Raw genomic sequence first — 17,451 nt, forward strand, 5'->3', positions numbered from 1 at the left:
GATGAACTTTAAACAAAATCTCAGTGAAAATAAAGTTGCTTTCACACTCAAACGTAAATCAAAAATTACAACTACCAAGACAATTGCTGCATGCATTTTTATAATTTGCAAAATAAGCAGAAAATAGTTGTAAACATAAAAAAAGTTGTCTTTGCTATGATTAGAACACTAACAATACTTGTTGCTGTGAAATTAGTGTGCCATATTATATCGCAATGATCAATACAGGGACCGATTTTCTGAAATATCCCAAGGGCTAGTATTGGGCGACTAACGCACAATCGTTGGGCTTGCAGTTGAGAATTACGAGTTGCACTTTCAAATCATGCTCATTGTCAAGTTAATTTGTGTTTATTCGTTCTCTAAGATGCCACTTGTGGTTAGAATTCTATAGTGAGGCGGTCAATGGAAATGAAACTTGTAGATCAAAAGCTACGGAAACTGATTCATATCCGTAAAACCCATTTTGGTGGGCCTACTGACGATAAGAGAGGCGACCATCAAATTAATTCGGAAGAAGAGTTCTCTGCATTATTCAATACATGCCAGGAAATCCTGGCTGAAAAGCTATAGGATACAAATTAAAGCACAGTAATAGACGATTTATTCAGTATGTGTAAAGGATCAGCGCAAAGCATTGTAGAAAATGGTATTTAATGTTGTAACATTACATCAAAGGCTTGGATTGTTATGATAAGATAAATATTTCATGTGTAACAGTGAAAGAGCGTGTAACCAATACTGTGTATCATCACACAAAAATCGGTGCCTGCAGCATGGTCACCGGGATGAAGAAATCCAGAATAAATAAAGAAAAGGCTGGAAAAGTCCAGCAGAACAGGCAGCACCTGAGGAGAGAGAAAGGAGTGTTTCATTCAGGCCTTCCACCAGGCTGATGAATATTTCCAGCATTTTCTGTTTTCAATCCAGATTTCCAGCATCCGCAGCGTTCTGCTTTTGTAATGAACAAGTCCAATTTTGCAGCTTATTATATTCTTCCCAAGAACTGCCCATGCAGAAGTTGCCTGATGTGATGCATTGTTATTAAGCCTTGCGCCATATGCCAAGCACGCTTTGCTCACGAATATGGCCTACACAAACAAGTACACTTTCGCATTCTGTACGAAAAGTTCTGAAGGAGAAGTAACCACAGACAAACTGACATTGACAGGAAAACACCGTTACATAATATCTCATTTATATTCCTTTTCATGTCATTTAATCGGGATATAAAATGAAACCGGAGAAGGTGCTGTATTTGTTGTTGTTGCCGCCATGGGCTTTTCCGCCGTCTAGTTTGATATAAATTTCATCTCCAGAGTCCAGATGAAGCACCACACTGTTACTGGCATAATCATAATTCTGGTCTGCGTCCTGGGCAATCGCACTGGCACGAACCTAAACCAATATATTATAGAGAGAGAGAGAGAACAAATTATTACCTCTCCTCCACGGAGTCTGGAAGGCCCCTGTCTGACTCTAATGACCTCTAAAATAACTCTGAAGCTAGGACTTCGAGAGAACTTTTTTTTTAAACGCAGAGTCAAGTTAAATTCGCGCCTCTAATGTTGAGTGCCGGGTTGGTCAAAACCTTCTCACTGAAAGGAGCGGCAGATCCAACTTCCGACAAATAAAACCAAAACAAGCCAAGGTGGAAGATAAACAGTGGGATCTCAATCTGAGCTCATGAAGCAAGTTCCCACAGGAACAGCTTATCAGGTGAAATAACTGGCCGTTCATTCCCGAGTTGGCACCAAGTTAATTTCACATTAACTCGTTGTAAAGTAGCAAGCCATATTATGGAGCTGCCTGTCGCTGGTTGGGATTCCCTCCCAGTGCAATGTTTGACACTAACCTGGCCGTTTTTGCAGAGGTCTGCCCACATACTGGTCCCGTCGCCTCCTCTCATCAGGACATGGTACGTGAAGAAGTAGATCCCGGGCACGGCGCAGGTAAACTTTCCTGAGGTGGAATCGTAGTAGTTTCCCAAATTGGTGACCACGTCGTCAAACCGGAGCACTTCGTACCCCTCATGGGGACTCTTCAAACCGACATAGAAGGCGATCTTCGGGCTGCTGACGGCGGTGCTGCTCAGTGCTCCGGTCACCGGTCCCGCCGCCCCACCCAGCGCCGGGAAGCCGGCCTTCACCGGGTCCCCCCTCTCCCCCGGCGGGCCCCTTGGACCCGGGGGACCGGCCTCACCGGGAGGACCGCGCGGGCCAGGCTTTCCCGTCCGCCCAGGTTCCCCTTTCGGTCCTTGGATGAAGGGCGGCGGAGGGATGGCGCTGAAATCCCGCATAGCCTCCACAGCCGTGCTGCTGGGGTTGGAGTTGTAAGGATCACAGATCATCCTGCAGGTCCCCAGCATCTCATAGTGAGCAGCGGCTCTCGAACTGTGCACCAGCGTGGGGATAATCACAAGCACAATCAGCACCATGACGGTACCCACCAGTGCCGCGATTAGGCGCTTTCTTCGGAATATCCGAGAAGCCAAATCCAGTAACTCTTTACTTTTGGAAGTAATGGTGAAAGCTTATGCAAATATCAGCTATTAATGTCCGCTTTACAGGAAGAAAAACGAAGTAGTGGTCGATGCAATGCTTAAAATAAATATTAGGAGGAAAAATGTAGACTTTCCTTAACCCAAAGTTCGTCCGTCCTCAGGCGATGACTGCACTGTCAGCCTGACTTAGCATCAGCGGGATATATTCATCATGGCAATGGCCTGAAAGCAGCAATCACAGCCCGTGGACTGCAACAAAATCAACTGACGTAATGAGTCCAGGGCAAAGCCAAATGCAACGTGAATTAATCACCAATCAATAGACACACCGTGACAAAAAAGCCCATACACGCACATACACAAAAGAATCCCGGATAAAATCAAGACTCGAATCCTAAGGAGATATTATGGATGAGCAAGTTTCACCCTCCACCTCTGTCCTTGGGAAGTTTGCAGTCAACCTGAGACCCCGGTCAGTACCAACACTTTCCAACCCTTGACTGATGCCAACTTTCCAGAGATTCTTTCCAGCCTATTCTTGCAGTTTGACTTCGTCAAAGTGACGAGCTCTCCGTGACAAAACCCACTGTGAGCTTTAGTAAAACAATTAAAATATTCCACCTTTTGTTCTACATATTTTCTCAGCCACCCGCTCAGAGATGCGCAGGTAGGACTCAGAGATTGGAGATACTCCCAGCGCGCCATCAGAGTCCCACAGCGTTTCCCTCTCTCTCTCTGTTAATGCAACTCTAATTCAATAATTAACTTGCCGCGAGAAATAATTGAATAACCAACAAGCAAGACAAGCAGACCAAAGCGTTTACTTGAAGAAACATATTCCAGAGTGTTGGTAAAAGGTGATGTGATTTTATTTAGACCCTGTTGGAATGTGGTCGCAAGCTTGGTAATGAAGTTTTGCATTCTGTTAGCTACCTAACCCCAACAATATGGTAAATCAGTGATGTGCAAATAGGTCCACACATATTGGAAGAAAATTCGGAAAACTGCCCATGTTCAGACGGAACCGTTTAATTTCATTTTTAAATACATTGTAACTGAATTTGCCCAGTCTGGATTTCATGGCTGTTATAGTTCTCACCATATTTATCACTCAACTGATAAACCGCTGAATTCTGACATGATTGAGCGAATGAAAGTAAAATCCCGCAGTAACTTCTGTAAAACATGCCAGTTCTATATGCAGAATGAAAACAGAAAATGCTGGTCATATTCAGTATGTCAGCCAACATGAGTGAAGAGAACAACTAAGTTCACAACCTAAAGCAGGAACTCAGTGACTGCCTTTATTTCCGATTTCCAACATAGTATTTTGTTTTTGTATCATAGTTCGGTCGACACCTCTGCAATGAAAGAAATTCACTGTGTGATAAGGTAGGATGATGAAATTGGGTATGTTCGGACTATCACACTCTTAGAATATTCATGTCAATAAATCCTGTGGTGGGGTTTTCAGATAACCCAGTTTTTTAAATAAAAATAATAATCCTATTGCATTAGTTTTACATGGAGAATCAGTTTATTCTTACCTTTTTATCAGTGTTAGGATTTTCTGTTTTCTGACAGCTGTTCAGGAGTTGATACCTCAACATATCTCAAGGTGAGTGCAATCAAGTGAAGACAGGGTCTGAATAAGGAGTAACTCGCAGTTATCAAGGGGGAAGTAAAAGTTTTCTGACTAGATATGTTATGAAAAATAAAACAAAAAAACCTGAAAGAACTGAAAGTAAACTCCAAGTTAGTTGCAGTGCCACGTCCTAGTGAGGGCAAGAACAGAAACATCTGGCAGACGAATACATGGCTAAAGAATTGGTGCAGGGGGCAAGGATGTGAACTTTTGGATCATTGGGATGTTTTTTGGGGTTGAGGTGATGCCCCCGAACTGGAGGGGAACCAGTATATTAGCGGCCAGGTTTGCTAGCGCTGCAAGGGAGGGTTTAAATTAGATTGGCGGGAGGGTGGGATCTTCAACAGCAGGGAGGAAAGTGAGAGGCTCAAAGGAGATATAGTAATCAAAAACAGTAAGCTGAAGAGACCGGTCAGGTTGGAACACGACAGGGAGCGAGGAATGCCTGTTGGACCAACTTGCATTTATTTCAGTGCAGGAAAGCTGACAGGTAAGGCCAATGAAGTCAGGGTGTGGATCGGTACATGGGACTGGGATACTAAAGCCAATACAGAAATGTGGCTAAGGGAGGGACTGGACTGGCAGCTTAATGTGCCAGGTTACAGTTGCTTTAGGTGGGACAGAGGTGATGGAAGTAAGGGAAGGGGAGTTGCATTTTTGATTAAGGCAAATATCACAGCAGTAATCAGAGATGAAATAACTGAAAGATTGTCCAGTGATACTTTGTGGGTGGAGAAAAGAAATAAGAAAGGGATGGTGACATTATTGGAATTGTACTATAGGCCTCCAAGTAGCCAACGGGAATTAGAGGGACAAATATGCAGCGAGATTGGGGAGACTTATAGGAGCAATAGCATTGCCATAGTAGACAATGTTAGTTTTCCTAACATGGACAGGGACTGCCACAGTGTTAAGGGCTTAGATGGGGTGGAATTTGTTAAGTGCGTTCAGGAATGTTTCGTCAAGCAGTATATAGAGAGTCATTCTCAGGAAGGGGCAAAACTCGACCTATTGTTGGGAAATAGGGTAGGGGACAGGTGAAGAAGGTGACAGTGGGGGAGCACTTTGGGACAAATGACCATAGCTCTGTTAATTTTAAAATAATTATGGAGATGGACAAAACTGGTCCACAGGTTCAAGTTCTAAACTAGATCAAGGCAAACGTTGATGGAATTAGACAGGAACTTGCAGGACTGATTGGAGCAGCTTGTTCGCAGGCAAAGGGACCTCTGGCAAGTGAGATAGCTAGAGTTCAAGGCCTATATGTTCCATTGAAGGTAAAGGGCAACGTTGGCAGGAATAGGAAACCCTGGATGACAAGAGGTATTGAAGCAGAAAAAAAGAGGCATGCCTCAGGTACAGGCAGGAGAAACTGAGGTCTGCAGATGCTGGAGATCAGAGCTGAAAATGGGCTGAAGAAGGGCTTATGCCCGAAACGTCGAATCTCCTGCTCCTTGGATGCTGCCTGACCTGCTGTGCTTTTCCAGCAACACATTTTCAGCTCAGGTACAGGCAGCTGGGATCAATGGAATCCCTGGAGGGATACAGGAAATACAGGAGTTTACTGAAGAAGGAAATCAGGACGGCGAAAATGGGGAACTGGATAGCCTTGGCTGAGAAGTTTAGGGTGAATCCAAAGAGGTGCTTTAAAGAAAAAAGAATAACTTGAGAAAGAATAGGTCCCATCAAAGTCCAAAATGGACATGTATGTGTAGAACCGCAGGAGACAGGTGAGGCTCTCAATGAATATGTCTCCTCTGTGATTACCATGGAGAAAGACACAAAGACTGGAGGAGGTTAGTGGTGATATCTTGGACATAGTCCTTATCAGAGTAGAGGAGTTGTTGGATGTATTAGAATGTGTGAAGGTGGAGAAATCTCCTGATATATCCAAGAACACTGCAAGAGGCTAGAGAAGAAATTGCGGGGGGCCCTGGCTGATAGTTTTGCAACATTGTTTGCCATGAGTGAGGGACCAGAAGACTGGAGGGTAGCATATGTTATGCCATTATTCAAGAAAGGCTGCAAAGAAAAGCCTGAACTATAGACCAGTAAGCTTAACATCCCTGTGGTGAGAAGATTCTGAGATAAGATATACATGCATTTGGAAAGAAAGGTTTTGCTTAGGAGTCATCAGCATGGCTTTGTGAGTAGGAGATCATGTCTCACAAATTTGTCAGAGTTCTTTGATGAAGTGACCAGGAAGGTTGATGAGGGCAGGGTGGTAGACGTAGTCTATATGGATTTCAGGAAGGCCTTTGGTAAGTTTCCACAAGGTAGGTTGCTCTGGAAGGTTAGATCGCATGGAATCCAGGGCAAGCTGGCAAATTGGATACAAAATTGGCTTGATGGTAGAAAGCAGGGGGTAATAGTGGATGGATGTTTGTCGGACTGCAGGCTTCTGACTAGTGGAGTGCATCGGGGTTTGGTGCTGGGCCCATTGCTGTTTGTCATCTATATCAATGATTTGGATGAGAATGTAAAAGGCGTGATTAATAAGATTGCTGCTAACAATAAAAGAGGTGGTATCATGGACAATGAGGAAGCTTATCAGAAAGTCTCAATTGCACTCAACTGTTGATTTTACTCTTTGAAAAGTTGCATGAAATTAATTTCCCACTGAACTTGTGGATTTATTATGCAATGTGTTCAGTAGCGTGGCAAGTACTATCATTGATCAGCTGAGGTTAGTCAGTGTCTGTATTGATAACTCGAATAACTATGTTATAGAGTCATAGAGATGTACAGCATGGAAACAGACCCTTCAGTCCAACCCGTCCATGCCGACCAGATATCCCAACCCAATCTAGTCCCACCTGCCAGCACCTGGCCCATATCCCTCCAAACCGTTCCTATTCATATACCCATCCAAATGCCTCTTAAATGTTGCAATTTTACCAGCCTCTACCACATCCTCTGGCAGCTCGTTCCATACACGTATCACTATCTGCATGAAAAAGTTGCTCCTTAGGTCTCTTTTATATCTTTCCCCTCTCTCCCTACACCTATGCCCTCTAGTTCTGGACTCCCCAACCCTAAGGAAAAGACTTTGCATATTTATCCTATCCATGCCCCTCATAATTTTGTAAACCTCTATAAGGTCACCCCTCAGCCTCCAACACTCCAGGGAAAACAGCCCCAGCCTGTTCAGCCTCTCCCTGTAGTTCAGATCCTCCAACCCTGACAACATCCTTGTAAATATTTTCTGAACCCTTTCAAGTTTCACAACATCTTTTCGATAGGAAGGAGACCAGAATTGCATGCAATATTCTAACAGTGGCCTGACCAATGTCCTGTACAGCCGCAACATGACCTCCCAACTCCTATACTCAATACTCTGACCAATAAAGGAAAGCATACCAAACGCCTTCTTCACTATCCTATCTATCTGCGACTCCACTTTCAAGAAGCTATGAACCTGCACTCCAAGGTGTCTTTGTTCAGTAACACACCCGAGTACTTTACCATTAAGTGTATAAGTCCTGCTAAGATTTGCTTTCCCAAAATGCAGCACCTCGCATTTATCTGAATTAAACTCCATCTGCCACTTCTCAGCCCATTGGCCCACCTGGTCCAGATCCTGTTGTAATCTGAGGTAACCCTCTTCGCTGTCCACTAAAACTCCAATTTTGTGTCATCTGCAAACTTACTAACTGTACCTCTTATGCTCACATCCAAATCATTTACGTAAATGACAAAAAGTAGAGGGCCCAGCACCGGTCCTTGTGGCATTCCACTGGTCACAGGCCTTCAGTCTGAAAAACAACCCTCCACTACCACCCTCTGTCTTCTACCTTTGAGCCAGTTTTGTATCCAAATGGCTAGTTGTCCCTGTATTCCATGAGATCTGACCTTGCTAATCAGTCTCCCATGGGGAACCTTATCGAATGCCTTACTGAAGTCCATATAGATCACATCTACTGCTCTGCCCTCATCAATCTTCTTTGTTACTTCATCAAAAAACTCAATCAAGTTTGTGAGACATGATTATGCACGCACAAAGCCATGTTGACTATCCTGAATCAGTCCTTGACTTTCCAAATACATGTACATCCTCTCCCTCAGGATTCCCTCCAACAACTTGCCCACCACCGAGGTCAGGCTCACTGGTTTATAGTTCCCTGGCTTGTCCTTACCATCCTTCTTAAACAGTGCACCACGTTTGCCAACCTCCAATCTTCCGGCACCTCACCTGTGACTATCGATAATACAAATATCTCAGCAAGAGGCCCAGCAATCACTTCTCTATTTTCCCATGGAATTCTCGGGTACACCTGATCAGGTCATGGGGATTTATCCACCTTTAACCGTTTCAAGACATCCAGCACTTTCTCCTCTGTAATATGGACATTCTGCAAGATGTCACCATCTATTTCCCTATAGTCTATATCTTCCATATCCTTTTCCACAGTAAATACTGGTGCAAAATATGCATTTAGTATCTCCCCCATATTCTGCAGCTCCACGCAAAGGCCACCTTGCTGATCTTTGAGGGGCCCTATTCTCTCCCTAGTTACCTTTTGTCCTTAATATATTTGTAAAAATCCTTTGGATTCTCATTAATTCAATGTGCCACAGCTATCTCATGTCCCATTTTTGCCCTCCTGATTTCCCTCTTAAATATGCTCCTACATCCTTTATACTCTTCTAAGGATTCACTTGATCTATCCTGTCTATACTTTACATAATTTGGAGATGCCGGTGTTGGACTGGGGTGTACAAAGTTAAAAATCACACAACACCAGGTTAAGTCCACAGCATCGCTCCGAAAGCTAGGGTGCTTCCAATTAAACCTGTTGGATTACAACCTGGTGTTATGTGATTTTTAACTTTATATACTTTATATATGCTTCCTTCTTTTTCTTAACCAAACCCTCAATTTCTTTAGTCATCCAGCATTCCCTATACCTACCAGCCTTTCCTTTCACCTTAACAGGAATATACTTTCTCTGGATTCTCGTTATTGCATTTCTGAAGGCTTCCCATTTTCCAGCCATCCCTTTACCTGCGAACATCTGCCCCCAATCAGCTTTCGAAAGTTTTGCATAATACCGTCAATATTGGCCTTTCTTCAATTTAGAACTTCAACTTTTAGATCTGGTCTATCCTTTTCCATCATTATTTTAAATCTAATAGAATTATGGTAGCTGGCCCATAAGTGCTGCCCCATTGACCCCTCAGTCACCTGCCCTGCCTTATTTCCCAAGACTAAATCAGAAAATTGTCTCGTACACACTTAGCAAGTTCTTCTCCATTTAAACCCTTAACACTATGGCAGTCCCAGTCTATGTTTGGAAAGTTAAAATCCCCTGCCATAACCACCCTATTATTCTTATAGGTAGCTAAGATCTCCTTAAAATGTTTGTTTCTCAATTTCCCTCTGACTATAAGGGGGTCTATAATACAATCCCAATAAGGTTATCATGCCTTTCTTATTTCTCAGTTCCACCCAAATAGTTTCCCTGGATCAGGTGAGGTACACTCTCTACCAATGTCTCCGTGTGCCATTTTACTTTGCAAGGGGAGGCAATAGCTTAATGGTATTAGATTTAGAAATCTCTCATCCTTACCTGATGCGACCAACATGTGACTCTAGAGATACAGCAACATGATTGTCTCTTAACTGCCATCTGGGCAATTAGGGATGGGCAATAAATATTGGTATTAGCCAGATCCTGGCAGTGAATCTGAAAAAGAAAAGCCCTTTTTCATCTATCTTCTGAGTGGAGATCAACCACATTAAACTCTACCTTCAACATGCCCCCTCTTTCCCTGATTACTGACATAACTGTTGCTGACTGGTGCCCAACTTGGTCATGGACGCTGACCATGTAGTGACTATGTTGGTGGTCTCTGCCAATAACACTCCCTTCTGTAGCATTCCATGCCATCTAACATTGTACTGCATACCTCACCTTATACCTTAACTTTATTCCTGTAATTTTCCTTGTTTCCATCTTGACACAAGCATCTGCTGCATTCCTCCCTCAGCTTTGACAACCCAACTCCACTCATAGTGAGACCCTTTGCACCCCCCCCCCCCACCGAGATTTGTATACTTCCCCCTCACTAGCTTCCCCCTCCCGATGTATGATCTTCCAGAACTGTAATTGCTCCAGGCCTTGGTCCAATTTTGACCAACAACCTCCAAAAATGAATGACCAAACCTCTGCTGCTGTTTTTGCAGGTCACCTACATACAATATGTGATTTGTCTGACTACGTGTGATGGCCCTACATGACTGAGCACTGACCACCCTCTGAACAGTTGGTGGACATTTCCCCTAATCAAGCTCATGAACTATGAAAAGGATATACTCTTGATTGATGGTACTGGGGACTCCCTGCCCAACAGGATCTCCCCACTACTTTGAGTGGACCTACCCCAGCTGTATGTATTACATTGTCATCTTGGTGTGCCATACAGCAAGATGTCCCTTGTCCCAGACAGATTCTGACTGATAAGCAATCTGTCTGTGTGCCTATGCAGAAGAGCACATCAATTCAGCAGTACAGATAGGCTCAAGTTGAAGTGCCAGGAATGGCACAGCAAGCAATGTCTGGGCACCAAACTCATTCCGGTAAGTGCTCAGTGAGCAAGTGCGAAGAGAGCAAGTAAGCAGATCTAAGACACAATCTGGCTAAAACAGTGAGCTAGATTCCTATTCCTCTCTGTGTGTGAAGTGTACTTGCAGCAGCTTTTCAATGGTATTTGCCACTGCACTCTGAAATGTTGCCCTGGTTGGTGATTATTGGATGCTGACGTCTGTAGGTGCAAACTGCATGTGGTTGGTGGCCATGGATTGTGCCTTGAGATGCTTTTATGTGGTGAGCAACATGGAGGGTTTTCTTAGCCAGCAGCAAGCTGAAATTGCCAGGTCAAAATTAGAGTGGTGCTGGAAAAGCACAGCAGGTCAGGCAGCATCCGAGGAGCAGGAAAATTGACATTTCAGGCAGGAATCCTTCATCAGGAATCTTTCATTTCAAGGTGCGCTGATGATGAAGGTGGGTATACAAAAGTTTGTTGTATTTACAGATTTTGATGTTTGAAATGGTGTAGAAATACTGTTTGTTGAGAGTATGAATTCTTCTTAGGATATAGTACGGAAGGGGCCCTTTGCAGTTCTGAGAGTGTGGCCCTCAGTTGAATCACAGCTGACTGTGGAGAGGTTAGGTGGCAGTGCATGGCTGCAAGTGTGGAGCGGAGGATCCTGAAGGAGAACCATTGCTAGTGGTTTGAAGTTTGTAGTCTGTACTGGTTGTCCTGTTCAGATCCAAGCTGTGGTGGTCTGAATATAGTCCAAAGTCCATGTGGGATTAGTTGGTTGCGGAAGCAGGCACTGAGGAAGCAGATGTTTCAGGACATGATTGAAGAGCTTCACGGCAGAGGCGATGACCTGGGAGTTGCAGTGAGAGAGAGAGAGACTCACTGAGATCTTTGTAGAGAGAGGAGGAGGACTTCTTCCAGGTAAACATCCTTGCAAGAGGATTTGCAGTAAGGTTAAAATCAATGAAGCAATAGTGAGGACAGCAGATGCTGGATATCAGAGTCAAGATTAGAGTGGTGCTGAAAAAACACAGCAGGTCAGGAGCATCCGAGGAGCAGGCAAATCGACGTTTTGGGAAGAAGCCTTTCATCAGGAATCTTTTATTTCGAGGAGTGCCGGTGATGGAGGTGGTTATATAAAAGATTGTTGTGCTTACAGTTTTTGATGTTTGAAATGGTGTAGAAATACTGTTTGTTGAGAGTATGAATTCTTCTTAGGATATAGTACAGAAGGGGCCCTTTGCAGTTCTGAGAGAGTGTGGCCTTCAGTTGATGCATAGCTGACTGTAGAGAGGTTAGGTGCCGGCGCATTGCTGCGAGTATGGAGCAGAGAATCCTGAAGGAGAACCGGTGCTGGTGCTTTTGAATTTGTAGTCTGTACTGATTGTCCTGTTCAGATCCAAACTGTGGTGGTCTGAATGTAGTCTGAAGTCCATGTGGGATCAGTTGGTTGTGGAGGCATGCACTGAAGAAGCAGGTTTGGTTGTGGTAGTCCAAGGAGCAGGAAAATCAATGTTTCGGGCAGGAGCCCCTCATCAGGAAGGCTCCTGCCCAAGATGTCGATTTTCCTGCTCCTCGGATGCTGCCTGAGCTGCTGTGCCTTTCCAGCACCACTCTAATCTTGACTCTGATCTCCAGCATCTGCAGTCCTCACTCTCACCCAGTTGAAATTGCCAGGTACGTACTTCCTTGTCAAAAACGCGCAGCATCTAGTTTGTTTATAGTAAGCGGTATAACAGGAAGCTGTGTATTAATGAGGTGAGCTGTGCACCTCATAAAGTCATTAATGAGCAATAATCGCTCTTATTAGGCAATTTGCTGCTGCCTAATGAGAAGCTCACATCGACATCTAAACCTAAGTTAAAAGATATAGAGCTGTTCGCAAGGTTGATAAAGGCCACATTGGACTTTGGCTTGATTCTGCCACATTTCTCACAAAGACCTCGTTGGCCCTGACAAAATTCCACTTTATGCTTTTAAAATTGATTACTTGCTTGTCTTAAAGCATTAAGTCTACACTTAAAAAAGTTTAAATATATTCCTTGCTGGACTTCACAGCTTTCTTGACACTTTCTCATTGATATTGCTGCTTTCCTGTGCAAAATTTTTCCAGCTCTGTGAGAGGTTTTGTAAAAATGACAATCAACAATTTACATTTGTACACTGCCTTTACTGTATTAAATCGTATAAGGTATATCACAGAAATGTTATCATATAAAATTTGATACTGACTCACATAAGAAACTATTCTGTCAATGATCAAAGTAGTGGGTTTGGGTTTTAATGAATGTTTCAAAAGAGGAAAGAGAAGGAAAGAGGCAGAGAAGTTTACAGAGTTAATCCAGGGTTTAAGGAGCTGATCACCAAAGCTAGAAATAAAATAGGAGCTGCACAAAAGGCCAGAATTAGAAGAATATAAGGGTTACAGAGCCGGATGGGTTTACAGAAAAGGGGAGTGGCAAAACCTTTGAATTGTTTTGTAAACAGGGATGACAATTTTAAAATTGAGGCATTTCCAGATGAAAAGCCAAATAACAGCAGATACAGGAGAAATGGGTGAATCAGACTTTGTGTGAATTAGAATGCCAACAATAGAGTTCTCAATAATTTGCATTTTATGGAGGGTGGAAAATGAGAGGTCAGACAGGAGAACAATTTGATGTCAAGATGAGAGGTTACAACGATATACATGATGGTTTCCGCAGCAAATTAGAGGAGTATGGGTGGTGGTAGAGGTGGAAACAAGTGATCGTTACAATGACATTGATTTGTGGTCAAAATTTGTGGTCAGGGTTAAAATATGTTGAAAAATAATTTAAGTTTTGTTGAGTTGATATCTGTATTTTAAATGCCTCATTAATCTTAGTAATGGTTTTGGCCTAATGGTTTGCATTGCAAACTGTATCGCAATTTTTCTTTCTCACATCGACAGATTGTAATCATACATTGGCTTTAACACATTAAAACATCAGAAGATACTATACAAGAGCATAGTCTGACAAAAATTGACAATCAACAAAAGAAGGGGATACTCAGATGGATGATTAAAAGCTTGTTAAATAATTAAGTTTTGAAGAGAACCTTGAAAGGAGAATGAGTTGTAATTTCTTCGTTTATATTATATAAGTTAATACATTTTTTATGTCAAATGGTAACATGCAAACTCTATCATTTTCAAAACAAAAAATCTTAATTGGTTTAAAAAAAGATGGAATGATATTTAATTTTCTCATTTAACAGATCATTGGCTGTACCATATGGAACCAGTACAACACTTCACTTGAAGCAAAGTCACTAATGCAGTAATGTACAGAGTCTTGCATTAGTTAGGTTAAACCCCAGCTTGTGTGTCCAAAGGAACGGAATGGATTAGCTGAATGATTGATAACTTTGCAAAATCTTGTACATTACATGTGATTATCGTGTGAAAAATATCAATGTCTATAACGAACCATATAATCACCAGTCATATCAGCGGGTGCAGCTATTTCCTGATGTATTAAACTGAGTCAGATAGCATCACAGAAAAAAGAACCTAGGAGGTATGGTTAATAAGTTTGCAGATGACACCAAAATTGGTGGCGTAGTGAACAGCCCAAAAAGGTTACCCCAGTATATAAGATCAGATGGGCCGGTGGGCTGAGGACTGGCAGATGAAGGTTAATTTAGATAATTGTGAAGTGCTACATTTTGGAAAGGAAAGTCAAGGCAGGACTTATACACTTAACGGTAAGGTCCTCGGGAGTGTTGCTGAACAAAGAGGCCTTGGAGTGCATGAAAGTAGAGTCACAGGTAGATAGGATATTGATGGTGTTTGGCATGCTTACCTTTATTAGTCAATGCACTGAGTATAGGAGTTGGGAGGTCATGTTGCAGCTGTAAAAGACATTGATTAGGCCATTTTTTGAACATTGTGTGCAATTTTGATCTTGTGTTACAACTGAAACTTGAAAGCATTCAGAAGAGATTTACAAGGATGTTACCAAGGTTGAAGGGTTTGAGCTATAGGGAGATGCTGAAGAGGGTGGGGTTACTTTCCCTGGGTGACCTTATTGAGGTTTATAAGATCATCAAGGGCATGGTTAGGGTGAGTAGACAAGGTCTTTTTCTCAGGGTAGTGGAGTACAAAACTAGAGGGTATAGGCTTGAGTTCATAGTTATAAGAGGGGAAAAGTTTAAAAGGACAACATTTTCAGGCAGAGGATGGTACTTGTATTGAATAAGCTGCCAGAGGAAATGGTGGAGGATGGTACAATTATAACATTTAAAAAGCATCTGGATGGGTGTATGAAAATTAAGGGTTTAGAGGGATATGGGCCAAGTGGACAACTGGTCAGCATGGACAAGTTGGACTGAAGGGTCTGTTTCCATGTTGTACAGCTCTATGACTCTATGACTGTAAATGAGCTGTGGATCATTTAATCGTCAAAAAATTCAAGAGTCATGAATTACAGGAATGCACTTGTCTTATAACCACGACAGTAAAGTATGGCGCTGTCATTCAGCAAAAGTGAGAGAAAAATCAGAAATGAGAATTGCCTGCTTCCACTGTCAATCAATTTATAAATTTGGATTCAAAAAAGAACTTGCATTTACATAGTTTAGCATTGACATAGTGTCAGAAATGACTTTTTTTTTAAAAGAGTTATCTTACAACTTTGGAGATATTTCAGTCTCATCATCAATGTTAGTTGAAAATGTTAAATTTCAGAAATAGGTTAGGTCCTTCCACTCCACTCCAGTTACAGAAAACTATTTCCTTACAAAGCAGTTTATATGCCTTTCAAATTTCATTCACTAAACCATTTTATAGCTTTGAGACATGACCACTTGGTTGAAGCACCTGCAATGTGTTTAACAGGTAAGCTGCTGGTAAATGGTGCCAGGGTAATATTGAGATAGCACAATGTTAGACCGCAACACATATTTCTTGGTTTGCAGACAATACAGAACTTGGAAATATTTCAAACTGTGAGGAAGCCAATTTAAAACTTGTAAAGAATATAGTCAAGTTGATGCGTGGGCTACTGGATGGCAGATGGATTTCAATGCAGAGACGACATCAGGGCTGAGAGATGATATAGGTTCAATGGAGAATGAGGTTGAATCTATTTGGTGGATATTAGAAATTCTAGGAGGAAAAAGTCACTAATAGGCATAGTCTATAGGCCAGCAAATAATAACATTACACTGGGGCAGGCAATAAACAAAGAAATAACTCATGCCTGTAAAATTGGTATGGCATTATCATGGAGGATTTTAATCTACATGTCGATTGGTCAAACCAGCTTGGTCAGGGTAGCCTCAAGGAGGAGTTTGTTGAGTGTATCCATGATAGTCTTCTTGAACAATATGTAATGGAACCAATGAGGGAGCAAGCTATCCTAGATCTGGTCCTGTGTACCGAGACTGGAATAATTAATGACCTCATAATTCGAGATCCTCTTGGAAGGAGTGACCACAGTATGGTTGAATTTAGAATACAGAGGGAGAGTGTGAAGATAAAATCCAATACCAGGGTCCTGTGCTTGAACAAGGGATGCTACAATAGAATGACAGAGGACTTGGCTAAAGTAGACTGGAAACAAAGATTTTATGGTGGGACAATTGGCGAGCAGTGGAATACTTTCCAATAAACCTTTCAAAGTGTTCAGCAAAAGTATATTCCAGAAAAAAGGGGTAATCTGCAGTGAGTGTCTAAGGAAATAAGGGAGGCTCTCAAATTGAAAGAAAAGGCATATAAAGTGACCAAAAACAGCACAAAAATAGAAGATTTAGAAAACTTTAAATGTCAACAGAAAGCTATAAAAAGAGTTATAAAGAAAAGTAAGATAGAACTTGAGAAAAAAACTAGCAATGAATATAAAGACAGATAGCAAAATTTCCTATAAATCCAGAAAATGAAAAAGAGTGGCTAAAATAAACATTGACCTATTAGAGGATGAGAAGGGGAATTTAGTTATGGGATATGATGAAATGGCCAAGGCATTGAACAGTATTTTTTATTGGTCTTCACAGTGGAGGGCACTAATAACATGCCAGAAATTGGCAAAGAGATGAAGATAGGTGAGAACCTGGAAACAATTATTATTACAGAAGAGCTAGTGTTGGCCAAGCTAATGGAGCTAAGGATAGACAAGTCTCCTGGCCCTAGTGGAATGCATCCCAGGGTACTAAAAGAGATGGTGGGAGAAATAGCAGGTGCACTGGCAATAATTTTCCAAAATTCGTTAGACTCTGGGGCAAATCCAGCAGATTGGAAAACAGCAAATGTGACGTCACTGTTTAAAAAGGAAGGCACACAAAAGATGGGGAATTATAGATCGGTTAGCTTAACCTCTGTAGTGGGGAAGATGCTTGAGTCTATTATCAAGAAAGAAATAGCAAGGCATCTAGATAGAAATTGTCCCAATGGGCAGATACAGCATGGGTTCATGAAGGGCAGGTCAAGCTTGACAAAGCTTTTGGAATTCTATGAAGACATTATGAGCAAGGTGGACAATGAGGACCCAGTGGATGTGGTATAGTTAGATTCCAAAAGGCCTTTGACAAGGTGCCACACAAAAGGCTGCTGCATAAGATAAGGGTGCATGGCATTAGGGGTAAAGTATTAGCTTGGATAAAGGACAGGAAGCAAAGAGTGGGGATACATGAATGCTATTCTGGTTGGCAATGAGTCACTAGTGATGTGGCCTCAGGGATCGGTGTTGGGACCGCAATTATTTACAATTTATATAGATGTTTTGGAATTGGGGGC

The 17,451-nt window shown here is 42.2% G+C and overlaps 1 protein-coding gene across 1 annotated transcript; it reads right to left on the reverse strand.

Moving 5' to 3' along the window:
* Nucleotides 1-1,218: 1,218 nt before the first annotated feature.
* Nucleotides 1,219-2,443, reverse strand: c1ql2 (complement component 1, q subcomponent-like 2). Its single transcript, XM_060827852.1, has 2 exons — nt 1,856-2,443; nt 1,219-1,398 (listed from the first exon to the last, which is right to left on the reverse strand). The coding sequence occupies exons 1-2, from the start codon at nt 2,435-2,437 to the stop codon at nt 1,219-1,221; spliced, it is 762 nt and encodes a 253-aa protein (XP_060683835.1). The 5' UTR covers nt 2,438-2,443.
* Between the last annotated feature and the right edge of the window lie 15,008 nt (nt 2,444-17,451).

This window comes from Hemiscyllium ocellatum, chromosome 7 (assembly GCF_020745735.1).
Source record: "Hemiscyllium ocellatum isolate sHemOce1 chromosome 7, sHemOce1.pat.X.cur, whole genome shotgun sequence".
In the NCBI taxonomy this organism is placed as follows: domain Eukaryota; kingdom Metazoa; phylum Chordata; class Chondrichthyes; order Orectolobiformes; family Hemiscylliidae; genus Hemiscyllium; species Hemiscyllium ocellatum.

What these genes read in the sequence shown, in the direction of transcription:
- c1ql2 (XM_060827852.1), bottom strand. Translation starts at nt 2,437, where the DNA reads ATGGTGCTGATTGTGCTTGTGATTATCCCCACGCTGGTGCACAGTTCG. An exon ending in ACCTCTGCAAAAACGGCCAG is followed by an intron (nt 1,399 to 1,855) that starts GTTAGTGTCAAA and finishes ATATTGGTTTAG; the next exon opens with GTTCGTGCCAGTGCGATTGC.